At 42.9% G+C, this 27,650-nt stretch overlaps 2 protein-coding genes and 1 pseudogene across 4 annotated transcripts; 1 reads left to right on the forward strand and 2 right to left on the reverse strand.

Annotated features, from left to right (window-relative positions):
• Positions 1–259: 259 nt before the first annotated feature.
• LOC133904934 (probable thiamine biosynthetic bifunctional enzyme, chloroplastic) lies at positions 260–4,597 on the reverse strand. The gene is made up of 9 exons (XM_062346587.1): positions 4,252–4,597; positions 4,090–4,164; positions 3,321–3,396; positions 3,157–3,232; positions 2,889–3,023; positions 2,319–2,383; positions 2,091–2,218; positions 1,184–1,440; positions 260–1,094 (listed from the first exon to the last, which is right to left on the reverse strand). Exons 1-9 carry the CDS (start codon positions 4,528–4,530, stop codon positions 566–568), a joined length of 1,620 nt encoding a protein of 539 aa, XP_062202571.1. The 5' UTR covers positions 4,531–4,597; the 3' UTR covers positions 260–565.
• Positions 4,598–7,107: 2,510 nt separating this feature from the next.
• Positions 7,108–16,161, reverse strand: LOC133905588 (protein FLX-like 3). Of its 3 annotated transcripts, none has more exons than XR_009907645.1 (6): positions 15,888–16,161; positions 14,572–15,220; positions 14,326–14,471; positions 13,364–13,443; positions 13,124–13,261; positions 7,108–8,326 (listed from the first exon to the last, which is right to left on the reverse strand). XR_009907645.1 is itself a non-coding variant. In XM_062347410.1 (6 exons), exons 2-5 carry the CDS (start codon positions 15,201–15,203, stop codon positions 13,178–13,180), a joined length of 942 nt encoding a protein of 313 aa, XP_062203394.1. In that variant the 5' UTR covers positions 15,204–15,220; positions 15,888–16,161; the 3' UTR covers positions 7,108–8,326; positions 13,133–13,177. The 3 variants fall into 3 exon arrangements, 1 of the variants encoding a protein (XP_062203394.1); XR_009907644.1 differs by having other exon boundaries at positions 13,025–13,261; XM_062347410.1 differs by having other exon boundaries at positions 13,133–13,261.
• A 3,662-nt stretch (positions 16,162–19,823) lies between these two features.
• LOC133904486 (disease resistance protein RPS2-like) lies at positions 19,824–22,625 on the forward strand (annotated as a pseudogene).
• The last annotated feature ends 5,025 nt before the right edge of the window (positions 22,626–27,650 follow it).

A 27,650-nucleotide genomic window follows, 5' to 3' on the forward strand; every position in this document is an offset into this window, starting at 1 on the left:
CTTGGCTTTTCTACCCTCCTTTGATGCTCGTGGAGCTTACGGAAGAGTCCACAGCTTGGCTGAAAGTTATGTTCACAACCTATGCGGACTAAAAAAAACATGTAAAAAACCCAAATTGTCATATCTTTTCCCCAATTAATTAATTTGATGAGAGCGCCAGATCCAGTAGTGGTCACGTTAGCTTCTTTCTTCTAATTAAGCATAGTGCGACCAAATCTTCAGACACTTATTGGAATGAAATAGTTCAGAAACAGAAACATACGGTCATACTTCAAATTATACCTGATGTCAAATTGATTCCAAAAATGAAAAAACATTCCCTTGCATCATCTATGAATTTGATGCATTTTTCGTTTATTATTACAAGTTCAGTTGCTGAAATGTCTCCAAATTATTCTTTTTTGAGGGAATTGTCTCCAAATTATTCCTTTTCAAGGGAATTGTCTCCAATTATTGAACAGCAGAACACATTTTTCTCTTTTGACAAAGGGAATAAGAAACACTTGATTAGAAGTGAAAACAAATCTCCCTGCACAAAGGAAGAGTGAAGACTTGTCAGCTAGCTCTAGGATCTGGAGCAAGCATTCATCAGGATCGATCTGAGGTGTTTTGTCTCGGTTGTGACACATTCTCGGTCAAACAGAGCAGAGACCACAGCGACACCTTTGAGATTTGGGAGGCTGAGGTCCATCACTGAACCTGCATTTGTGGGATTGATGCCACCGATGGCCACCACAGGCAACTTTGACGCTGAGCACACGGCCTTCAAGCCCTCAAACCCCAAGGTGGGATTGTTCGCCTTAGTTGTGGTTGGGAAGACACCACCACAGCCAATGTAGTCTGCTCCGTCCTTCCAGGCCTGCTCGGCTTGAGTGGGGGTCTTGCACGAGACACCGATGATTTTTCCTGGTCCCAGGAGCTCCCGCACTTCCCATGCCGGCATGTCTGATTGACCAACATGGACGCCATCAGCGTTACATGCCAGGGCAACGTCTATGCGATCATTGATCAGTAGAGGCACCCCACTGGACCTGCAGATTTCCATGCAAGCCTTGGCAGCTTCCAGAAACTCCCGTGTTTCAGCATCTTTTTCTCTGAACATTAGAAATTCAAAGAATGTCAGCGAAATACAATGAAGAGACTGAATCGCAAGCAAAACCTTGATCTTTTTCAATAAAGATACCTCAGTTGGACAATGGTAGCACCTCCTTCAATGGCAGCCTTCACGGCATCTTTTATTGAACGACCCCACTTCTTGTTCATCCCAGAGTCTGTCACTGCATACAGGAAGATGTCATCTGGATTGAACTTGTGCAGTGATCCCATCTTGTATAAGGGAGACTTGAGCCTGAAGAGGTGGTCAAAAGGGCCTTGAGGTCCATTCCCAATCACAAGATCTTTACTGTGATAAAGAGCAGATTCCACAAATTTCTTTGCGTCCTGCCGAGATCATGTATGACAGAAAACACACTGTAAGATCCTACTATTTTGAACAGCTCATCTACAAAGAAGAAAGATGCATACAACACCAATCAAGGTTCAGAAACCACTAGGAACTGACTTAAGCACCAAGACTGGTATTTGATAAAACAACCAAAGATCTGATAATCGTGATAACAGTTGAATGTATACACATTCTGACTAAAAAATTACATCTCTTAAAAAGTAATCCAAAACAGCCTAACTTTTGTTCTACACTCTACAGTAGATTTTTGGATGGTTAGTGGTACAAGATGCCAGATGCAGTAAATGTGCACTGCAATATATCATCTAAAACAACACAAATTACCACCAGCCACATACTGATTTTCCAGATGTTGGTAATAAAGAGTCACCCATCATATGGGAGAGTTTTCTTAGGTAGCAACTTTTGTAGCAGAAAAACAGTTGCAAGTAAGATATTATACGAACATGATTAGAGAAACTGTTTCAATCTATGTAATGTTGCCAAAGAATTATTTTTCTAGTGATAACAAAAGGTGGGGGACTAAATTGTCTGTTTGACAAAAATCACTTAAAAAGATGCCTTCTGCCTCAGTTTCTTCACTGTTTTCAGGTATCATTGAGTAAAAAAGTACTCGAGCACTTACCTGAACAGCATGCAGCATTGGTGCACCTTTTGCTAATTCAGCAGCTATACATGAAGCTAAAGTGCAACCAGTTCCATGTGTGTTACGGGTCTTTATATGCTGGCCACGAAGTTCAATGAACTCCTTACCTGATTAAATAGGTCAGACCTTGTATGAGGCTGCTAAAAAGGGAGGGAAAGAAACAAGACAATTGATGAAGAAAAATGCTATTATTTTACAGAATCATACCATCAAAAAATACATCAATTGCTTCTGACGAATCAGGCATATCCCCACCTTTCACAAGTACATGTCTGCAAATGGTAAATTTGCATCAGTAAACTACACATTCATTTTATTGGTTGAAACAACCATAGATCTAATTATCAATAGGAATTTAGTGATTGCATTGTTAATTCAGGCATTCACTGATGTAATTGACAATGTTATGGATGAAGAGCTTTCAACTAGCAAGGCACAGTGGCATGTTTTAGCACTCATCCAAGACAGGGCAACAATAAATCTCATGTGGAAGTCTGTGAGGGGTTCAAATGGTATGAACAATGGTCAATGGATACTTGGATAGCTCCCCATGGTGGAACTAACAGAAATTCTGTATATCAGATAGATGACAAATCAACACAAATAAATAACAATTGCTTCTACAGATATACTTAAAAGATTCATAGCATTGATATAACACTAGGAGATCTGGTTACATCTGGATGTATGTGCACGTGCAGGCTAAGGCTAAGATGAAACATAATGTACGAAGCACTTTATAACAATGATTTTTTTACAGAAATAAGAAACACATACTTTGGACCAAAACTGTAGATGGATTCAGCTGCGCTGCGCATGTCAGAAACTGTTTGCAATGAAACATTCCCAAGTAATTTTGACGCTTCTTTCACATTAGGAGTGACTATATCAGCCATAGAAAACAGTTCATCCCTGCTCAAAATAATTGCAACAGTATCTCCATAAGTGGTATGATACTGAGGATGTAAAATAACAATCCATCAAGCACTCATAAAATAACAATCAATCAAGCACTCACAAAACAAAACAAATATTAGTCATGTACCTATATTTAGCGAGAGAAGATGGTCCTGAAAGAGTATGTCCACTTGTGGATACCATGACCGGATCCACCACCAAAGCTGCCTTCAGAAGCATAAGTCATGGTATGTAAATAGCTGAGCTGGCCTAACTACGTTTCAATCGCAGACTTGCAACAATACAGAATACCTTTGACTGGAAACTTCCTGAGACTCTCACACAGAACTTTAACTACTCCAGCTGAAGGGAGCATCCCTGTTTTCACCTAACCAACTCAAGAACAAAAAACGTGTGCTGTATAAGTTACAAGTGGAACTAGTATGAAAATCACATAACTCCAAGTTCCAGGTTCATATGACAACTTTTAAAAACAGGATTGTTGGAGAATCATGAAGCTTTCTGGAATACAAACATAGCTGCGTCAACCAAAAACCATGCTTGAGGGAGAGAGAAATGTATCTTGTAAGCATGGAGGATTAGGATTGCAAGATACAACAAACACAATCTACCATCAGTAACTATATATCATAAACTGTTGGTGATACCCTCGGCAGTGTGAAATGGGAACACAGTTCGATTGCATAGGTTCAAGCCCCTAATCTCCTTAAAATCAAAGATGTGCAGTTCCTCATATGTATTCTCGTGCTTTGAAGAGTATTTTGAAGCAATCTATTCTCATGGGAATTTTTAGTCCCCAACACCCAAACTACCCGAACAAACTAATTCACAGAAACCTTCAAACTTCTTCCACGAATAACTTTGCCAAACATACTACATACCATAGAAATTCATAGCAACGGTCCGAACAACACAACCACTTGTATGTCGCACGCATATGGACAATCACAGACACTGTGCGCGCTAAGTTTACAAAGAACTAACCCCAAATTAAGTTACTCCTGGGACATTAGTGGGTCAAGGCATCGTTACTGAATACTGAAAGGCAAAGAGGGCTCACCACGTCCACCGACATGTCCGAGAGAACCGACCGGAGCTGCTCCTCGACGAACTCCTCTGGCACCGCGTGGACCCCCTGAACTACCGATTGATCCCCCTGTCTCGATCAGATAGCGAACTAGTGTAGTAAAAGAAACGAGGAGCAGATCGGGGCAAAACGTGCCTGGACGCCGACGGTGTTCTGCGCCGTGACGGCGGTGATGACGGTGGAGCAGTAAGCGCCGAGGGCCGCGCAGGCCTTGATGTCGGCTTGGACGCCCGCGCCGGCGCCGGAATCGGAGCCGGCCACCGTCAGCACGTGCGGCCAAGGCATCGAGCGGGCCGCCGCCGCAACGAGCCTGCGTGGCCGGGTCCGCGGCGAGGAGGAGGGGGAGGTGAAGAGGCGGGTGGCGGTGGTGGAGGGGCGGTGCGGGGCGAGGAGTGGTGGCGGCGCGGACGCCATCGAGAGGGCTTTATGCCTTCGAGGATTGGGAGTCAAACTTTTTCAATTGGGAATTTTATGTTTTAGCGTTATCCAAATATCTATATTTAAAGTCATCTTTCAAAAAACATCAAATATCATATTTATATATATATATATATATATATAGAAAGAACTAAAAGACACGAACCTTATCTTGAAATGGACAAAAGTCGATCTGTTACAACGGTTTATTTAAGCACCGGAACTGAGTTCTTAAAAAACTATAGAAATTACAAATGCGCCATTGTTAAGGTTTTTAAACTCGGTTTTTTCATAAATATCAGCTCTTTCTTTTTCTTTTATACAGTAAAATTGACTTCACGGTGCCGTCCTTTCGAGAGAAAAAATTAGAACATTTTATAACTGAGTTCTTCATTCGATCTCCAAAGTTATTATACGTCGTGTCTGTGGGCCGTATTGGGCCGGAGCGGGCTCACCGAACTGGGACCGAAGGGCGTCTTGGAGAGCAAAGAAAAATAAAACTAAAAGGCCCAAGAAAAGCTATGCCTCCTGGTGTACAAATGAAAAAGAGATGCAAGCCATGGCTGTGGATTCTTTTCAGGAATTGTACCCGGCAGATCAAACACTGAGCCCTGATCTGATCCAACTTATTGACACTAAAGTAACTGATAACATGATTTTGAACTATGCAAGCCGTTCACAGAACAGGAAGCAGGTGATACTTTGTTTCAAATCGGTCCACTCAAAGCACCAGGTCCTGACCGTTTCTCGGTATGTTTTTCATGGAGGAGAATGTAATTGAAGCAGTTCTGAACTTTTTCAGCAAGGGTGTTATGCCGGACCAAGTCAATGACACGGCAGTTATCCCCGAAAAGCACTCTCCGGAAGATTTGAAATATTTTCGCCCCATTAGTGTTTGCAATGTGATTTAACAGGTGGTTTCGAAATGCCTAGTGAACCAGCTGGGACCTCTTCTTCATGATATCATCTCGCCAGCACAAATTGTGTTTGTGCCATGAGAAGAAAAGAACAGAAATTACATGCATGGTGTGGACCAAGCGAAGTGATCACACGTTCAGACATGTATCCAATTCCACAAATATAGTATATGCTTTTATTGTTCATAGGAATTCATCAAGGGTCGCCCCTAGCCGATCATGGGAACTTTGGCAACCTTATCGTTGGAGTCCACAAAGATCCTTACTCGCCCGGTATTGTAGTCCATGGTGACGAAGGCGTCAGCCGGGACGACCTGCACGTCGGCCCCCGGCTTCTCCGCCTTGATCTTCTTCTTGGCCTCCTCCGACGAGAGGCCCACCAATTCCGGCCATGACTCCTTTTCTGCCGTGGCGACACTGCCGGCGCTTGTTGCCATCACCTGCCAGAAAGAAAGAAGGAGAAAGGAACCGATTGCAAGAAGAGTCAGCGCTTGATCAGTTTGTAGCATTAGCTTGGTGTGATGGAATAGCAAGAGGAGGGAGGAGTGATGGAATTACTAGCCTTTTTACCTTCTTTTCTGTGAGGTAGATAGCTAATGAATTGGACTGGCTTGGGTACAGATGGGTAGCATTGGATGTGCATCTGTTGTGTGGGATTTATAGACGATAGAACAAGTTTGTGTGCCAAAGGAGGAAGAGAGATTATAGGTAGCTCCGATGGAACGTTTGGAAGCAACGTTCTGAACAGTCGCGCGTCAACAAATGGCACCCCAATGCTGCTCTCTTTCTTCGTTGATTGTCGAGCAACTTCTAGAGTAGAATTGGTAGATTATCCAATCCATTGGCCGGCCGTCCAGCCGGCCGGCCGGCCGTCCAGTTACAATAGGATCGCTGCTTATTAGTAATCAATTTCACGATGCTTATTAATAATCAATTTCTTAAGCCAGCGTTCCTACAATTTGCTGAGACTAGCATCTCACGATACTGACGCTAATGAAGTGTTGCTGCGTAGAGGCTGAGCCATTGCTGCTTTAAGACCAACCAGAACAGGCCAACAGCTACATAAAACTGAATAATAGCTTAAATATACACCTCCTTCAGCAAAGGCAAAGAATGAACTTCTGTCCTACCAGAAGCTTCGATTCGTCATCAACAGATTAGGGCCGGTTTGACGGAGATCTAACTCCAATAATTTTTTTAAGCTAAATGTTCCTCTCGAATTCATAGTTAAAACTATAGGTACATCAAAGTTGTTTAAATAAGCTATTTTATTTTTATTTTAGTCTAAAATTAAAGACTTAAACCACTTTATTATAACCTACAAACTCAAAATGTGTGACGTGAAACTAAAAGTTAGAACCCTACAGAACGAGTCCTTAAATAGGGAGGACGAGATGAAGCAAGGCGCTGATTACCAGTAGTCATGGCAATCAACCACGCTCCTTGCGCATAAACGCTGAAATCGGAACCCATAACCGCGTTATGGACATAATTTCTTTAAAAACAACGGCAATAGTACAACTTAGGCCACCTCGAACATGTATTTTTAGTTTTTCATCGTCTTGATTTTTGTGGTAATTGATTTTTTTTTTTTTTTGTCAAATTCGTAGTTCCTCGCACCAGTCCTCACTGAAAGGTAACAGCCCCGAACCAGTCCTCACTGAAATGTCGACACATGCGACTGAGCACAGCTGAACAGCATTTTGTACAGCTCAAATCCGTGCAGCCAACATTCTCAGCCTACGATATCAGAAGCTTCTTGCAGCAATGGTCCATACACCACAGACCACACGATTGTTTCGTTGGCTTCAGAAAACGCAATGCAGGGCAGTGAATCTGCAGAGACATGGCTGGCATATACCAAAGTCCAATGCTGCAAGACTACAGAGGCATGGATGAATACTGCATGGAGCACATCAGCACATGATGATCACAGTTTTTAGCGGAGTATGGGGATTTGAACAATCTTCACTTCCAGCAAAGAGTCAGAGAAGGTATCACAGCAAAATCAAGCACCATAAACATGGTATACATACTACATAATCAGCTTGTTGGAAACATCGTTCGTGGGCAGGTCCTGTGGTCTGTAACTTTGTTTTGCTATGAGTGCCATCATCACCATAGTTAGTGAGCAAAATGACAGTGTGCATCAACAGCATCAGCACCAGAGCCACATTCTGGCCTCAATCACATCTACAGGAAATGGATTTTCTGTTCAACTCTTTAAAGGTTCTTGCATCATGTCTTCACTGCCTGAAGTTTATGTAGATATAACTTACTATACTCCCAACTGCTGAAGCTCTGATGGCTCCACCGACCTCACGCTCTATTGCTGTACAAACTGGTAAGTTCATCCAGATACTGACCAGAAATCATATGACATGAGGCAAAGGCTTCCAAACAAACCAAAGTTTCCCCAGCTTTGATGCACAGAAAACATTTTCCCTAGCTCCAAAGAGAACTGCAACAAAATAATGGCTGCTTATGAACAAAGTCACCCATGGTGTCACATGTCAAGTGTTGCAACAATCGATGTTGTGCCTTTATCGGATTTCTCAAGGATTTTGCTCATATTCCTAATTGGTAAAACATTTCATGCTTGAATGCTTGTGCGCGTGTCTGGATATCTTGATATGATGTTTTGAGTTTGAAAAAGTTCTTGTACACATTTCATGCTCAAGTTCTTGACTCTTGTACACATGTCAGGATATCTTGATCTGAGGTCTGGTTCATGAAAATGATCTGAGAGAGAACCTTTGGCTTAGCACGGCACCAAATATATCCCACTTTAACTGTGTTCTTGTAGTAGCCGTTCCTTTCTTCTCACAAATCAAATATATGTCCTGCTGGTGGTAAGGATAACCAAGGATTTCACCCTGCAAGGTTAAAAACAACAGAATTAGGCATTAGGCATTTGTGCCAAAACAGAAAATCATATGGACAGTTTGCATAATTGTAAATAACATAACAAAATATAGTATGATAAAGCAGCACACACCGCAGAAATCATACTGTGACGAGCGTAGTGCAACCACTTGGCACTTATACAGCATCAAGAAACATAACAACCAAAAGGTAAAGAACAGAATAAAAGCAGAACTTAAACATGGCTAACTACTTGAAAATATCAACGCAATCTGCAAAACTTTCACAGCAAAGGAGTTGGCATTAGGTTTTTCCTTCTCAAAATAAAAAACCATATGCTAGGTAATCTCCATTTCTTATACTTGTTTCACTTCCATGCCCCAATTGCACCACACTGAAAAGTGCATATCTGGGATTTGCTGCTATCTAGTATATTTCAAGTAGAAAGATCAAAGATCTATAAAAGCTCTAGAGGATGCGGATATCAGCATACCTGGGATGTGCTGCTATCTAGTATATTTCAAGTAGAAAGATCAAAGATCTTTAGAAGCTCTAAAGGATGCAGCAAGGATATCAAGCTTCCGGAGTTTCAGGCTAAGGCAATTTGTAATTATCAAAACAATCTCACAACTACAGCACAGCTAACCTTCAAAGCAAAGATAGCAGGATATCTCGATATGATGTGGAAGATCCAAAGAAAAATTCATAGACTCAATAGTTAATTGTGGTATCTGGGTCATTTAACTAGATCAAATCTAAGATAGAGATATAGGAAAATGATTAAAAAAATGTAGAGGCCATGGCCTAGTGCTTCAATAATCCTCTTGCAGATACAACACATCTCTACTTAAAGCAAGGATGCCACTTTTTATCAGCATGTGCTCAAAAGCTCAACTGAGTGAAATTATGGCAAGACAAACTAAACCATTCTCAAGATACAACTTGTATATTCCTCCATATGGTACATGAAAGTAAAATGTAGCTGAATAATGTTTTCCAAAGAAGATGGCAATTTCTGTTCTGTAGTTCTGCTCCGCAACAACTCTTCTTCCCAAGGTAGTATATCTAACTTTTCTTCTCTTCATGATAGCTGACAGAGAAACAGCCAACATTGCAATGATTCTCTAAAACTAATGGAATGGCACGAGAAACAGCTGTTAACCATGAAGCTTTAACCGTTTCCTCCTCTATTTCTGAACCAGTAACGCTCATACTCAATAAGTCCCCAATCCATGATTTGCAAGATAAGATCTGTAGAGCTTAATTGCTATCAGCTTATGGAGTTGCAGCCACACCCCATCCTATGATGATATTAATGTCACCAAAGAAACTACCAGATATGGCACCTTAAGTCCAACTGTTTCAAGATCAACCATTTATGTTCCTAAAGCAGCACACATAACCACAATAGAGGCAATCCAGGAGAGGCCCTAGAACCTTAATTGACCTCAACTTCTCTCTTAACCCATAGGTTATAAGCGGCGAATTGCACCTCTTGAGAAGACTGATCATACATAGTCTCTGCAAATCCTAGTTGGATTCTAGAATTGTAAAGGATACCTTATAATTTAGATCAAAAAGTGATTAGGCTAAGAAACTACTAAACTACCATCAATTGCCAACATGCTAATGATGAGACCTGATTCCTAAAGGTCTTTGAGATCACATTCAGCTAAGCTTACTGGTGGCAATAAATCATCATATACAGGTCTGTCCACCAGAAAAGAAAAAGGCTCATCAGCACTGAGGCTTCTCCAATGGATAGTATATCTAACAGCTTCACTAAGATAAACTTCCAAAAGATATGGACCACAAAAAACAGTTCAGAAATATGGAGGGCGTGATTGCAATGACCCAGGATCTTGAGCCACAAATCTTCATATTGAAAATGGAATCTATCCTACAGTAAATAAAATAACAGGGTTCTGTAGGATTTATTTGACTATCCTAAATTAAGCTGCAAATTAACAAATTAAGGAGCACTATAAAATGATCATTTAAGAGCCGATAGAAACACAGTACAACTTCTGCTTGGATGAAGAAACTACTTGCCTCATGGTTGGTATACCATCACCAGCTTTCCACTGTCATTTGAAAAACTTTGGAATGATCGTCACCGTTTGAACAATCCTAGATTGATCTTCACAAGCTAGCAACACGATCACATCCCAGAACACCAATATAACTAATATCCATTAGCTCTGTACATGGCGTAATCAAGTCCAGCATGTTAGGACTTAATTTAGACCTAATACAGGTAAGTATATCCATATAGTCCAGCTGTTCACTAAACTCTTCAACCAAGTTGTATTCAAGTATGCAGTATGCTTTAAGCATCATGTGGAAGAACACATCAAACTTCCATATGCTACTGTCATACAAAAATAGTGAAATGCTTTCCACTTCTCAGAGCCTTGGCAAAAGATCTTTGTACCACCAAACTTCCATCTGCTGCTATGACATAAAAACATCATAATCCTTTTGCTTTTGTCCAAAAGGGGGTGAGAGAATTAGAACACCCTTAACTAAGATCTTGTCTTGCTGCGCCTTTTCCCTTGCGGTTGTACAGATCTTCCTACAAGGAGTCCTAAACTGGGGGAGGGGTGAATGGAAAAGCCCAGCTGCCTCTACCAGCAGCAAAGAAGCTAAATTCTAGTACCATCAAACTTCTATCTGCTGCTATCACAAAAACATCATAATTCTTCTGCTTTCTCCCAAATGGGGAGAAGTTCTAATCTAACTGCTCATACAGTTCAGGCACAGTACTCTAAGTATCCTCAACTGTTCATGCCTGCGGGAGTACTGCAGCAACACAACGAAGATCAAAGAATGACCAAACATATGTATGGCATGATAGCTACATGCATGCCAGGGGATAAATCAGAAATCATCTTATAGTTCTCCAGCAAAATGGTGGTTAGCACAGATAACTAGATCAACATGTGCGCCAAAAACCACCATATTTTGGATCAGAACATGAAGTAGATCCGGCCTCTTTGGGATCTGGCAAATGAAAGCTCTTGCAAACTTTAACCGAAGTTGCATGGTTGCAGACAAGCAAGCAGCTCATTGCGGATGATCTCTTATATGGATGTAAATAATGCTTCTCTAAACGTTTATTTACACGAGAAGGTGAATATGGAATCACCTGCAGGTTGAGGCTTCGATAGATTATGTTCGCCTACTTCATCATGCTCTTTATGACCTGAAGTGAACACCCCAAGCCTGGTTTAAGCACTTGGGTCCGGTTGTCAAAGTTGCTGGGTTTACTCCTAATGATCGCAATCCTTCTTTGTTCATTCATACCTCTGAGTGTTTCTGCACTTTCACTTTTGGTTATAGTGGATAACATGTTGATCATTGGAGATGACAGGCAATATCTTGCTTTTCCAAGAACCATCTCAATGATGTCTGACTTGGGTCCTCTAAGCTTCTTCTTGGTGATTGAGGTCACTTCTACATCTGATAGCTATTACATATCTCAGCATAGATATATTCAGGATCTCATTGCTCCTTCTGATCTCACTGATACATGGATAGCTGCTGTACCCATGGACCTACATCTTTAACCACGGTGTACTTGTTAGTCCTCCTACTTCAGTACACTGTTGGCACTTGCTTTGTATGCTAAGATACTTGATGGGGACAGCCTCACAGCGCCTGTTTGATGAACATTCGAGTCAGTTTCAGCTCTGTGCTTGCTCCGATTCCACTTAAACAAGTGATCCTGTTGATCATTCTATTACTGGTTATTGGATTTTTCTTTGTACTTTTCTCATTGCATGAAAGTCCAAGAAGAAGACTGTTGTATCATGCTATAGAGATTAACCAGCTTCGTTAGTTGTTGGTTGATCTTGGAATTTCATATGTTGATCCTACTCTTATTCTATGTGGTAGTACCAGTGCAATTCACAACTGTCAATGATCCAGTGAAACAGGAACTGAAATAAGCTCATTGGTGTCAATGCATCTTTCATTGTCGACAGTCATCAATATGTGCCTTCTGAGCTTCAAGCTTCTCCACAAAGGCTTGAGTCAAGCTCAACATTGTATTCACCTTCTCAAACTCAGTGTTTCAGATTAAGAACCTCCTGATCCACCTTGAGTTTTAGGGGTCAGTTATCTGTTTATGTATATAGAGCTATCTTGGACCATATGACCCATACAGGTCAATGTGGTCCAACTCTCTTGTATCTAAACCTAATATTTGAATGAGATGTGCAGAACTGTAGACAACTTCTCCTATCTCTAGCTGATACATGTAATGATGCATATCGTCTCATATGAAGCTCAATAATTTGTTGTGTAGAATGCTACCTACTGCGCAATGTGCCAATGTAAGAAGTATTTTTGTCTCATTCAACATTTTGCAGTTAATATTAGATTCAGGCTAGATATACCATATGGAGCATGTATGATCTACTCTAATAAATGCATATCATATATGTCCAAGCCCTATCAAAATATTATTAGTCGTAGATCCATATAGCCATGGAAACCTAGACATTGGTATCAACAACAACAACAACAACAACAAAGCCTTTGTCCTAAGCAAGTTGGGGTAGGCTATAGATGAAGCCCACAAGATTCAACTAAAAAGATGATGAGACAACAACAACAACAACAACAATAATAATAATAATAAACAACTTTAATACTATTTAGCCAAAACGTAAGCAGTACTTGGATAGCATCGGAAAAAAAATTACCATAGACATTAAAATGATTAGAAGCATTCAAACAAGACAACTCTTAATGGTAACGCAAGCAAGTATAAAACATAGGTATCGTAAACCATGTGGCATGACCATTAACACCTAGAAGGTGACTCTTTCTCCCAGGAATATATAACAGTTGTGATCTTAGCGGTACTGAAGACGATTCTTGTCATATGAGCCCCATGAACTAGATTCAGGAGGATGCAAAGGACCTTTCTCAGAAGCCCCCTGGTAACAAAATAGAAAGTTACGGATAAAATGAGGAACCATCTTGAGCTAATAAGGGAAGAATCGAATGGTCTCATATTGCCATCTTTTAGGATATCATACCGCTTGGATATTGTAATTATCTCCATATGGAGTAGCGAAGGTCACTTCAGGGCTACCCATCTGCATCTCATACGCTCCACCTTAAAGAGTACGTAAAAGTAATAACATGAGAATAATTCTACCTTATATTAAAGAAATAAAAAATGGCAAACACAAAACATCAACGATGCTGACAAGAATTACAATTTCAGGAAGCCTACTTTGAAAAAAATCACTGTCCATGCTACATTTGTAATGATTAAGTCTTAACAAATTATTTAAGCACTCATTGTTGATGAGGAACATTCCTGAGTTTACTCTTATTATGGGCAAGTGTTGCCCACAGCGGCCACCTAGCCCTGCCTAGTACTGCCAACCAACTAGCGCCTAGGAGAACACTGATTAAGGCATGCTAATACATAATTTTCCACCATATTTTATCAGTCCATTAAACAATAATTGTTGAGTTAAGCCATATAGAGGACAACGATGGAAAATGTCAGACTATTGGACTATCAATCGTCAATTCTGCATGTCCCAAACTAATGTCTAATTTCACATCAGCATAAAGAATAGCCAACACACGTAAAATATGTATTTGATTAATGGATAATTCTCTAATTAAAGAAACGAATATTATTGCTTCTACACATTTTGGATATGTCCTAAGTAACCCAGAGAAAGTATTGTTTCATTTTTAAACTATCATATCCAGCCCAATTAGCAAACTCAACAGGGCTCGGTAAGCACATAGCTAAGTAATTATTTCTGTCCAAGAATATGAAACAAGCCCCCTCAATTTATATTATTTAAAACATATACAGTAAGGGCTCCTCTCTTGTGCAGGATACTATTATTGTAGTAAGCTGTTTATTTCACATCTCATATTAATATTACTGCCCAAGAAAGGAGGAACTGCATGCAACAAGAATAAGATTTACAGATGCTGTTCTGTAGATTAGTCTCAACTCCCAACAACGTACCTGTGCCCCATGGTCTCGCTTCAAAGTTAGCTACTTCAGCTCGCATTTGTTTAATCTCTTGTGCCATAGAAATCATATTCTTCTCCATCGCCTTCCTTTGTTCCACCAACTCAAAATTCCCCTTCTGCTCTAATCCACATGCAGTCCTGTGGAAGACAAAGCAATGACCTTAAAAGTATATAAATATTTGAATGACTAACTCATGTACCTGAGAATCAGATGGAGCAAAAGAGACTGCAGATGTACCTCACATGAGTAAGTTCCTGTTGCAGACCATCAAGCTCTGCTTTCAGCATAGGTAACTGCTGTTTGGCAGATTTTTCCCTGGTCAGCTCTTGCATGAGAGATGCAGCCTCTGCAGAGAGTTCTTTCCTAGCAGCAGCGAGCTTATCAATTTCACCACGAAGATGCACAACCTCATCACGTAAGTGCTCATGTGCTCTAAGTTCAGATTCAAGCTTCCTCCTCTTGTCAACAAGCTTACTGATATAATCTTCCTTCTCGGTTTTAATGTCTGCAATGATCATGTTCAGGTAGCGGACCTCATCTTTTCCACCTTGTACCTCTCTGTGTAAGGCTGTGCGTTCCTCAACCAGAGCACGGTTGTCTGCCAACAGCCTGCAGAGTTCAACCTGCTGTAATTCAAGCTCTTCATCCAGAATAGCTGGGTGAGGGCGAGGAGCTCCCCTCATGCGTGGACCTTCATGGATGTCATGATAACCCCTACGTTCTTCAGCCACATGAATGCCAGGATAGCCCCTACGATCCTCAACCACACGGATGTCAGGATAGGCCCTACGATCCTCAACTACACGGACTTCAGGATACCCCCTGCGATCGTCAATGAAACGCCGCGGCAGGCGACCTCTTTCCGGCATGATGCTTGGTGCCTTGGCTGAAACAAACATCAAAACACAATAGAGTTATACGAAATCCATCACTATGGGTATGTGAAAACCGGTGTATACATCAAATAAAATTGCAGCAGCAGATATGACACTGGTAAGATAGAGCCCATATCATCTTCCTACAGACCTAAAATGACAAGGTATGGCCTACAAAGGAACGGCAGCTACAAAGTCTTTGAATCCTCGAACTGTGCAGACTACCTCTCGGTGACTGACTTGGCAAATTAAAACAAAAAAGGACCAGCTTGCAGTCAGCACTTCCATCATTAACAAGCAGCAGTCACAACAATACGGATGGCACATCGGTTGGAATTCGAGGAATCAAATTGGAACCCCGTAAGTTCTCTTGGCGATTCTACCCTGTACGCCAAGACACCGCATACTCTAGGCGTGGGGCATGGGATTCAGTTCAAACCCCAATCTACCAGGATGCCAAGCCCTAGGTGTGAACAGATATCGATCGATCGATCTTGTGCGCGAGCCGAAGAAGAAGAGCCTAATCGAACCGAACCGGAACCATGGATGGATGGATTTGAACAGTACTCCACGATGTAGCAAATAAACCCCGCAAAAAAAAAAATGATGGAAAGAAGAAAAAAATTGGATTTGATTTCTCACATCGAAAACCCATCCAATCGAGCTAGGGTTCCGTACCAACGAAAGAAGCGGCGGATCTCCACTTCACCCCAAATCCAATGCCTGCCGAACGGAGGCGGGGAGGAGTTCCTCACGGGGTGGCTGCCGCGCTTCGGCGGAAGCAGGAGGGTGGAGGCGTGTTCGTGGAACGCCGCCTTGTCAGGGTCGTGTGAGGCTGGGCGTGTCGAGGCTCGAGGCTTGGCGTGCCCGCTCTGGCGTTGGCTGGTGCGGGTGGCTCGGTCGGGTGAACCGGACTGTGGGTGCGTTCGGTGTCTGAGTCGCGTGTGTGAGTTGGCCGTGCGCCTGGATGGCTTATAAAGCCCGGCGTTGTAATGACTAGAGTCGGCTATGACTTGAATTCTATCTTCCCTCTACGGTATGTTTGGTTTTATGGATATTTAGGGATGGGAGATGATAGTTTCATATTTACTAGTGTTTGGTTTGATGGCGTATAAGATTAGGATGGTCACTGACATAAAATATGTCATAAGATTCGAAATAAATATAATCACAAAAAATTGACAGACCGTGCGGCATGTTCCTCCGTGCCCCTCACGTGAGTCGCACGACCCGTTGCAATCATCTTATTTTCTAGGAAACAAATAACTCACCTCTCCTCAGTCCTTATTAGGGATAACAATCGGGTGTGATGGGTACGGATAGTGCTCACCCATACCTATACCTATCAATTTTTACCTGCCTGTAGATATACCCGCGAACGCTCGCGAGCGAAGAGCGGACACCAAACCTATCACCCGTAGGTACCCATCGCCCGAGGATATACCCGTTTACCCGCTGACCATTTGCACTCATGTGAATACAACATTCAGCAATACATCACATATAGCAGCACATAAGATTTGAAATATGGTTCTTAATACATCACATATGGTTATGAAATCTGAATACAATTTACAGACAACATAATACTTAAACATCATACTCAGTATTAGGATTCATACTCAGACATGGGATTCATTACTTTCAAAATAACATGACATGTTAGGTAAAACTAATGCCCAAGCTTATAGTGGTCCCAGTCCTAGAAACTGATACTCTAGTGTTATGGTCCATTATTCCATTTCATCGGTCCTTCACCTAAAAATAGGCTGAGCAGATTCAAAGGAGGGAGGAGGAATGATGCCTTTGGAAGGAGGAATTAGAGAGGCAGGAAGCCGAACTTTAGAGGCGCGAGAAACTACTTCAGATGCGCCAAGCTCTCCTGCGTCGCCAAAAAGAGGAGGAGCACGAAGTGTCGCGTGAGAGAATGGGGAAATATCCCCGCTCTGTGCAGTAGAATCCTTATTTCATCCCTGACATTGTAATATTGAAAACCATGTACCGCGAATTTTATAATAACCCTAGCTAGACGCCTACTTGTATGAATAAAAATATCGACTTCTACTCTCCTATTCATATAAATATGCAACCTATGAAGAACTGCAGTTGAAGAAATATGGACAGGAGATAAGTAGTCATCTCTGATTGGACGCACAGGGGCCAATGAACTTGTCGCTCGTACTTATCACTGGATGAACGGGCAGCAAGTTTCAATCATGTTCCCCCTGATGGGTCACATGGACATATCGCATGTTCAATGGGTGACGAGTATTTATCTCCCATTGAATGGCAGACGGGCGTACATTTTTGTCAATTTTCAAAACGAGCACACATTTTTACTAATTTTGAAAATAAAAAATATATAAATAAAAAATTCAGTTGGCTCGACCAGAGAAGGAACGATGGGACGAGGAGTTGGATTCGGCCCAGGGAGGAGAGGAGGCTGGTGGCCTGTTGGAAGAAGAAAGAGGATTTTTTTATTTTTTTATTTTTATATTTATAAAATACACGGTTATTTCAAAATATTGTATATCTAAGGTACTGTCGCCCGTTGGATAGGCAACACCAAGATGTCGCGCTTCCAACGGGCGATACCTTTAAAAAAAATAAAAAACACTGCATTCTATTACTCTCAAAATTTGAAACAATGTCGAAATAGTTATAAACAATTCTGAAAAAATATATGTCATAGGGTACTATGATCTAACTCAAAAACATTTCAGACAAAACTATGATTTCTACAATGAGAAACAAAAAAGATAAATTTCATTGTACAAGTTATTGTTTGAATTGATTTTTTTTAGAGATAGATTATAGAATCCTCTGCAACATACTTTGTTTTTAGAATTTTTTATAATAATTTTGATATTGTTTTAAATTTTAAGAGCAACGGAACACATTGTTTTTTGATTTTTTAAAGGTGTCGCCTGTTGAATGGACGACACCTTTATATTTTTAAAGTTGTCGTCCATTGGAAGGACGATATCTTAGTATTGCTCATCCAACGGTCGATGGTAGCTTAGATGTGCAATATTTTTAATGGCCATGTATTTTTACAAATATTAGAATATAAAAATACAAAAATAAAGAAAATTCAAAGAAAGAGAAGGTGAGCTTGGCTCTGGAAAGGGATTGGGCTTCAGCCCGTAGGTGTTTTCAGTTTTCTTGAACTCTTGTTTATGTTCTCTGTTGTTTGATCCAGATAAGGAAATAAAGCTCAAACAAGTATCAAATCAGCTCAATTAATTATGGGAAAATTCTAGCAATCCCAATTAAGCATGATGAATCTAAGAAAATTATTTTGGGCCTATGAATATGTTTATAATGGCTCAAGTTTAGTTATATGTATTATCTAGCTACTTTGATTTGTTGCTTTACCATTATCTCTTCTGATTAATTTATATCCTATTAAAATGTGAAAATGGGTTGTTACAGTTTTCTATGAGTCCAAGGTGTTTGATAAAATGGCCAACTCGTGCTTGGATGTGCCGACATCGGTGAGAGCTTGTAGCGCATATTTACTATAGACAAATCTCTCTTATGCACCTAATTACCAAACGCAATTATTTAGTCACAAATGGGCTGGACACCGCAGGGTTGCTCTGCTCAATCAAAAGAATATTTCCCTGTTGTCCTCTGTCGTTCCCATAGGAAGACAAGGAGTTGGCCAACTCCTCTTAGCTATTGGTCGTGCTGTACAACAGCAGAAGTGTCCTCTTGAATCTTGGTACGGCTCCTACCTCCGATCGGCTCCCTCCTGCAAGTCACCTAGGTAATGATAGATCTCTCTCTGACATACAACGAAGCTCATTCATTTGCCTTGGTTGAGATAATTGCTTGTATGTCTTCAAAAAATCTCGAAATTCTATTGCCACCAAAAAAAGGTTTTTGTCTCTCATGTGTCACTATTTAAATTTTTTTCCCATGTGTACCACTGTCAACCTAATGGAGTTGACGACGGTGGCATATAGGGGAAAGAAAATTTAGTTTTTTCATCTCCTGTGTGTCAGCGGTGCTATACAAGGTAAAGACAATTTTAAATAGTAGCACATGAGAGATAATGACTTTTTTTGGCAGATCGAGGATTTTGATAAGTTTTGATGACATACATGCTGGTTTATTGGAGCAATGGTTTCCCAAGAAATACGTAATTATTTATTTCACTTACTTTTGTGTTGGGTGAAGTGCCCTTCTTTTTGCATATCAACGCTCTAGGCAAAAGAAAACAATTGTTTTGTTTCCATTCCATAGCAGACAAGAATATTTCGGTTTCCTCTGAGATAGATAGTACATGTATCTCCAATCTCTCGGTCATCCAATATATCCCGCCGCTATATTTTCCTTCTTGATATCAAAACAGTCTAGAAAGTAGAAGTATGCGATCAATATCACTATAAATGATTTTGCGAGTTCTCCATAGTTCTATTAGTTTTCAGCAGAATAAACAATTTTTTAATATCCTAAAGCCTGAGAGTAAAGCTAATTCTTTTTTCTTGACTCCTACTTAATTCTGAAAAAATCTTGAATTATTTCTGATATGCTTTTCCCAATGACCTAATAATTCTAGTCCAGGTACTGATTTGTAACATACTTTCATTTCCTCTTGCTAGCCACATGGTTGATCAGTTACTTCATGCGATACTCTCCCCAGTTGTTGGCCTCTTTGTGAATGTGATATGGAAGCCGATTAATAAGCACTTAGGCTATTGTCTCAAACCTGAAAGAAAAGTTCGTAATCTAGCAGAAGCTGCTGATGATTTGAGAGACACCATCGATACCGTCGTGGAGAAAATTCAATTTGGTGAACTCGAGGGCAAGAGACCGAGGGTGCAAGCAACTAGGTGGATAGAGCGTGCTAAGTCTGTTGAAGAAGAATCACATAGAATCAAGAATGAGTACGAGAGAAGGAGCATACATATCTTTGGTTGCTCCTGGAATTGTTTCTTCAACTACAAGATTAGCAATGCTGCCACCAAGAAAAAGACTTGTGCTGATGAGCTCAATAAGAGAACTCCCAAGGACGATAGCATCTTCAGTTTGCTCCCACCAGTTGGCAGAGAGCTGCCTCTGCCACCTCACATTGTGGGGCAAAAGAAGTACATGGATGAGATTGTTGCTTACGTCAAACAAGGCACCTCGAGCTTCATTGGGATATGTGGCATGGGAGGGGCTGGCAAAACTACTCTCCTTAAGCAGTTAAACAACGTCTTCAGCTGTACTGCAGAAATACGTGAATTCGATCATGTCATTTATGTGGAAGTCGGACAGCAGCAAAATCTGCGTACAATTCAACAAAATATTGCATCCCAGCTCGGCCTGACGCTAGGACAGGATGAAAGCATCATTTCTAGATCTGCATCCCTGTACAACTTCCTGAAAAAAAGGAAGTTTCTGTTGTTGATGGATGACCTTTGGGAAACACTGGACCTAGTGAAGGTTGGCATACCGCAAGATTACATGAAAACTGTTCCTCACAATAAGCAGATAACAGTAATCACCACACGTTTAGTAAGTGTCTGTACAATGCAAGCGCATGGTCAGGTGATTGTGTTACAAAGTCTGAAGTCTGACGAATCGTGGAGTCTCTTTGAAGCAAATGTGGGTGAAAGACTAATCTACAGTAGTGCGAAAATCAGAGGTTATGCTGAGAGAATTGTGGACAAGTGTCGAGGCCTTCCACTAGCTCTTAAGATAGTTGGTCAGGCTATGGCATCAAAGGAAAGTGAACATGAATGGAAGCATGCTGTGATGTTGCTTCGACAGTCTCAGTTCCACAAAGTTCCAGATGCAGGAAGTGACCTATATTCTGTACTGTATATTAGTTATGACCACCTGCCAGATGAGAGGACAAAGCAATGTTTTCTTTTCTTTGTCTTGACTACACATGATTGTATGTATGTGCCATATACAATGGATTTTTGGATGAGCCATGGATTAATAGGGGAGGATGGTGATGTCAGGAACAGCTACGTGAGAGGTCACTCTGTTATTGGTTGCTTAAAAAGAGCTTGTCTGTTGGAAGAACATCCTAGAGGGGAAAGTTATCTGAGGATGCATGATATCATTCGAGATCTAGCTCTTTGGATTGTAGCAACCCAACATGGAGATGGACCTAACAAGAACTGGCTAGTGCGTCACTATGGAGAAGATGTGGAGCCAGAAGAGTGGTGCACGGCCGAAAGGATTTCCCTTAGGGACAAGAGTGACGCGAAGATCTCTGTTTCTTGCAGTTGCCCTCGCTTATTAACTCTTTTCCTGCACGGTAATGGGATGATTTGCAAGGTTCCTACAGGCTTTTTTAGAACTGCTCCATCTCTCACCTGCTTGAATCTATGTAGAACTAGTATTCAAGAACTCCCATCGGATATTGGAGCATTAGTGAACTTGCAGTACCTTAATCTTTCAGAAACTCCAACCCAATCGATCCCAATGGAGCTGAAGCTGCTTAAAAATTTGAGGTACCTATATTTAGGATATACAATTTGTCTGAAAACTATCCCAGATGGGACCATATCTGCACTAAGTATGTTGAGGGTGCTCGATTTGTACAAAAGTGGTCCTTCCCCAAAGGACAAAACACGGGCATACATTGAGGAGTTGGAGAGTTTGGCATTTTTACAATTTCTTGGGTTCACGGTTACTGACCGTGATTCCCTTCAAAGAGTTTTCAACCTACCTAACACCTCCTTGAGATTCGTTCATGTAGAAGGAGTTGAAGGCTTGCAACGTCTCCATATTTCACCTACACTTGTTGGCACAACAAGGGCACAAGAACTCGATACCTTGTCACTGTATGGAATTGAAAGTTTGGAGGAGTTGCTGATAGGTGAAGCCAATGTGGATTCAGATTGGCACTTCAAAATCCTTGATTTGCTCCGATTGCAGAACCTCCAAAAACTGAAAAGTATCGCATGGAAAGGGGTGGTTCCTCATGCTTGCCTTCCCTTACTTCGTCTGCTATAGATCGACGGCTGCCACAGCATCAGGACGATCACGTGGATCAGGCAGCTGCCGTACCTAGAAGAGGTGTTTGTGGTTGAGTGTAGTTCAATGTCGGAGTTGGTGGCCGATGATGGAGGAGCAAGAGCAACCATGTCGTCTGCTACGGCTTCGTTTCCTCGTCTCAAGGTACTCGGACTAAGCCATCTCGGGGACCTGCACAACATTTGTGATGGCACACTCGCATTCCCGTGCTTGCAGCGCTTGCTTGTGTACAAGTGTCCTATGCTCGCAACATTGCCATCCAGGTTACTGACAGAAGAGCGTGCGCAACTGATACTCGGCGAACAAGACTGGTGGGAACAACTAGTTTGGGAGGATAGTATCGTGAAATCTACTTTATTCCCGTTCTTCAGAGAACTGCCTACAAGTTTCCCAGGAAGACCCGAAGATGTTTACAAGGCGTTAATTGTATAGTGTAGGTAGCAGAAGGAACAAAACTGTTGGAAGCTGATGGCCGTGGACAGAGACGATCGATCCTCTGTGGTTCACCGTCTGACAATGCCGAAGCAGCTCGCAAATGGCAGGGAGGGAGTTCCTGACCCATGGGCATGGCTAGGCCCTCCTCTATCATACTCGCTGGCATCCTGACTTCGTCGCGAGAAGCAGAAATCTGAAGACATTGTCCAAAGGCCAGCTGCTGCTTAACCTGCTCCGGTGTTGATTAGTGAGTGACTCCCTCTCAATTTGATTACTGTGCGATGCCTGAACTGCTTGCTGTCCATTGCTGTGGCCGCATTAAGCTGTTGTGTTGTTGTTATATATGTGTTTGGTTATCCGTATGAGTTTTCATAGAGCTGCAATTTATATTCTAGATGAGTAGAAGCAGGCTAAGCGAATGCAGTGACTTCGAAAAAAATAGTGTTTGGTTGTTTGTATAGACGGATCCAATGATTATGTATTTACGGATGCAATGGCGTGGATGCAATGATTCTGCACTTGAGACTAACGAGTGGGTCCGTTACAACATTATAGCAGATATAATGCATCTATCGGGCCAGACTTCAAAGAGAAGCTCGATTCAAATGTATCCACCGGAACAACCTCCAACCGTATAATTGCATCCGCAGATAGAAGAAGGAACAATACATGCAGTCAACCAAACGACCTTTTTTTAGAAATATATACACGGGTAAATCCAAAATACTCATGATGTGGACAGCTAAACACACCCTGTATGTCAAGAACTGAGTTAACGGGCCTAACTGTGAGCTAGACTGCATCAGGTCAGCGTGGCCCACACGACTAGTAGGCGTATATGAGCTGATCAATCCATCAAGCGGGGACATCGAAGAACAATACAAAGAACATACTTCCTTTGAGGGGCTAACGATCAGAGTTGGTTACGGAGGGCAACCCCTAGAGGGCCGATTTGGGTTCGATCCCAACCCTCCTACTCGAGGCACCCCTCAGCTTCTTTTGTGGCTAGAGGTGTGAGCTTTCTTTGTGGAAAAAAAGAGCATACTTCCTCTTCTTCCTCCTCCGGTTTCCTCTCCTCTTCTCTACTCGAGCCCTCTCCTACTACTGCCCTCTCTCTTCCTAGTCTCCTCATCTCCTACCCATTCTAGTTTGCTTACCCATTTTGAGTTCTCTCTTCTCCGAATCTGTACCTTAGATATTGTACTGTACTTGTGTTGGCTGTTGAGTTTTCGAATTGGATCGATTTGGGTGTGCTTATGTGTTGATAGGTGTGTTGTGATCCTCTGAGCACGTGACAATTAGCATTAGAGCCTTTAATCCCAGGAATATGTGGTGCGAGATGTCAAGAATTATTGCCGAGCGCTGTCGAGCGTGATGCGCCATGCTCTCCACGGACAAGGTGTTCGCTGTCAAGCGTGATACGCCATGCCTCAACTCCAATTGTTTCCGCATGGATCCTCCAGAGCATCTTACTACCACGCCCACGGAATGAGATCCTTTGATTTGGGAGAGTGAAGTCATGGGTAAACAGTACCCGTAGTACCCATGACTTTATCCCGCTGCGAACCGTCGAATCGGAAATAAACAAACGAAATCGATTGCTACAATTCTGATACATCAATGTGCTACAGTACAATCGCTATAGTATTTTCATATACAATATATTTGCTACAAAAAATACTGGATTTCACTATTTCAAATTAGAGGATCCGGTTCCCATGCCCACAAGGTGTTCGAGGCAGGAGGGGGAGGGGGGGCTCCACCAGTCCGAAGTGGCTTCGTCCGGACACAGACTTGCCCCCGCGTTGCGCGCCACGTCAATTCGGCTTCCTCGATGCACGCCTTGGTCTTCCGCCCCTCGTGCCTCCGTGCAAGCAGCACCGCGAGGCCATGGTGGGCGGCGTCGCCATGCTCGTGCAACCCGCTCGGTGGCCTCCGCCGCGACGGTCCGCTCGGTTGGGTGCAGTGCGCGAGCCACCTGACACCGGGGAAACCCCCGCTGCACCAGCGCGTCAGGGGCGCCCCTCACCGTGGCTTCCTCCACGCGCAGACGCCGGAACTCAGCGTGTCTGCCACTCCTCCGTCGACATCGTACTCGCACTCGGAGGCCAGGTGAACATCTTCACAGCGCACTCCGTCAACAGCCTCGCCAGCAGCCACCCGCTCTCGGCAGGCGCCTTCCGGGAGGACATCGGGTAGTACCTCCAGCTGCTGCTCAACGTCCACGCCAAGGTCGGCCTGCTGTTCATGATCGACGCGTACCCGTTCTTCGCCTATGAGGCGAGCCCCGGGAGCGTGTCACTTCAGTATGTGCGGTTCAAGTCTAACCTCAGAGTGCCGCTCCAGTTCAGCCTGGGCGATGCTTCCCCGTCCGGCGCCTATGGTGCCATGCTCGATGACAGCTTGGGTTGGGCTGCCATGAGGGAATCCTGCGCATTCATCGTCCACGTCGGCCCGGATCCGGGCCACGACATCGTCGCCCTATGCAGTCGCTCAAAACGAGGGCCAGCGGCTCTAACTGGATGCGCAACGAAAGTGTGCTTGCTGGTCGCGAGGGTGCCATCCTCTCCGAGTAGCCGCGAGCGGGCGTCCAGCTCCCTTGGGCGCACCATCCTCGCCAAGGTCTCCAGCGCGGCTATGACGACAGCACGATATTGGACCTCGTCAACAGGTCCTTCTGCCTCCTCAGCGCCAACAACAACCACAATGGGATGCTATGGATGTCACCCGCTTGGCCACCTGACCCTCATAGCCTGACGCAGATCATACCGACCTCCACCCCACTGGACCGATCTACTGATGCTGTTCTGAAGGGGCCTGGGAAGCGCAAAATGGTGTTTGAGGGTAAGAAGAAGGTTGCTATTCAAGATCCTTCTAATGAGGTGGACAAGGTGACTGAGAGGGTAGAAGACTGGGGAGTCACTGAATCAGCTGTGATTATCTTCACTGGGTTGAAGAAGAAGGAGCAGAAACAGATTGAGAGAATCATGGATTAACTGAGAGGTGACATGCATGGAGTTGGATGCATTGGCTGGATGGTGTTGACCATGGAAGGGCCCTGGCATGAAGATGATCAGTGTATCCTCTTTGATTGGGCTAGCAACTCGGTGCGTGTGGAATTGGAGCCATGGCCTAATTGGAACCAGCGTCAGTGGGATAAAAGGGTGCATTTGTTCGGCACAATCCTCTTTGCTGTTGCTGTTGGGAGTCAGTGTTGTGAAACTCTAATACAAGGGAAGGTGATTGGTGAGGGTCCTGGTTCCCAACTGGAGCTTGTGACCGGTGAGGTTTCTTGTTCCCAACTTGAGCTGGTTGTTCAGAACATGAGGGGGATGCCTTGGGATCCTAGAAGAATGCATGGCGACGATTCTGTGAGCTATCTTCTTGACAAGGCTGAAGATAGTTGTGCAGCTGTGGGAACAAATGGCCAGGGACCTGTGCAACTTGACAAAGTGGCAGCTCAATGGTAGTGTTGTATTGGATTGGGGTCAAGCCAAATTTGAAGAGGGGAGGAATGTCACGGACTCGGTTGATGGGCCTGGCTGTGAGCTGGGCTGCATCGGGTTGGTATGGTCCACATGGCTAGTAGGCGTATATGAGTTGGTAGATCCATCAAGCGGGGACATTGAAGAACAATACACAAAACAGACTTCCTCTTCCTCCTCCTCCGGCTTCCTCTCCTCCTCTCTGCTTTGGTCCTCCCCTGCTGCTGCCCTCTCCTTTCCCACTCTCCTCCTTTCCTACCCAGCCTAGTTTGCTTATCCCATTCTGAGTTCCCTCTTCTCCTAATCTGTACCTCAGATATTGTATTGGACTTGTGTTGCTGTTGAGTTGTCGAATTGGATTGATTTGGGTGTGCTTGTGTGTTGATAGGTGTGCCATGATCCCCGGTATGTGACACTATGTTAATTCAGGGCGAGATACATTGCCTGACGAGGAGCAAGCTGAGTGGAGTGACGTGGCCCTAATGCTGTGCTAGTTGGGAGTTTTGTTTTAGGTTATCTCTAGCAGATACTTTACAGATTTATCCTCTATAACACTATTACAATATTTTCTATTTTTTCACCTTCAGCGGCTATCATATTTCTTATTTTTATTATTTTTCTCCTTCTTTCTGACCTACAGTCATGATTTGTGAACCGTGTTAAGGAGAGAAAAGGAGAATTTGAAGCACCTGAGACCATGCGTAACATTGTATCTACTAGAGTGTTACGATAGCTACTGGAGCCGTTTTGTTGGCCTCCCTGACCAGCAAAATCACTACAGTGCTGGTGGCACAGTGCTTTCGGACACTGCTAGCATTGTCAAATTGTTCTCAAGACACTGCTACTTTTTCCTCTTAGTTGGCGTGCTCCGGATTCTTTTTGTAGTAACTGCTTTTTGTCATGCCATGGTCTTGCTTGCTCCGTTTGCTCTGTTCTGGAGTTAGTTTAGAGGGTGATGTCTCTAGCTGTTGTGTTCTTTTGTTGTGCTCCTTATTGTAAACTGGTGACCATAGCCAGTTGTTGCGCATTTTTGGTAAAGCTACGCATCAGGCCTTCATTTTTAGGAAGAGCAAATTCCAGTTTGCACCAGGTATTTGTGCGCTTGTGGCACTTGCACCATGTATTTGTTTTTTATTACACATTGCACCAGATCTTACTTTCTTTATTCCATATTGCACTAGGTTTTAGACATTGCACCGAATTGACGAGGCGGGCCCATTTTTTGCTGATGTGGCAAGTCCAACAAGGCAGAGCTCAGTCCAGCTCGGTGGCGTAAATGCTGCTTCGCGTTTCCAACATGGCCATCTCCTTTGTCTTTTTTTTCTTCGTCTTCTATCTCCTTCTATCGGCATTATCTCACCGCCTTCATCTTTGACACCGCTCTGCTACTCCTGCTTCAACTCCGGTGCCACTCTCCTCCTTTAAATCCAGCACCATTCGCCACTGCCCACCCCCTAACCCGAGATCCCCTTTCTCCGAGGTTTCCTAATGAGAAATCAAGTGAAGAAGTATCTTGATTATATGTGATGAGGTATTG

The sequence above is a fragment of the Phragmites australis genome, chromosome 22 (assembly GCF_958298935.1).
Source record: "Phragmites australis chromosome 22, lpPhrAust1.1, whole genome shotgun sequence".
NCBI classification, from domain to species: domain Eukaryota; kingdom Viridiplantae; phylum Streptophyta; class Magnoliopsida; order Poales; family Poaceae; genus Phragmites; species Phragmites australis.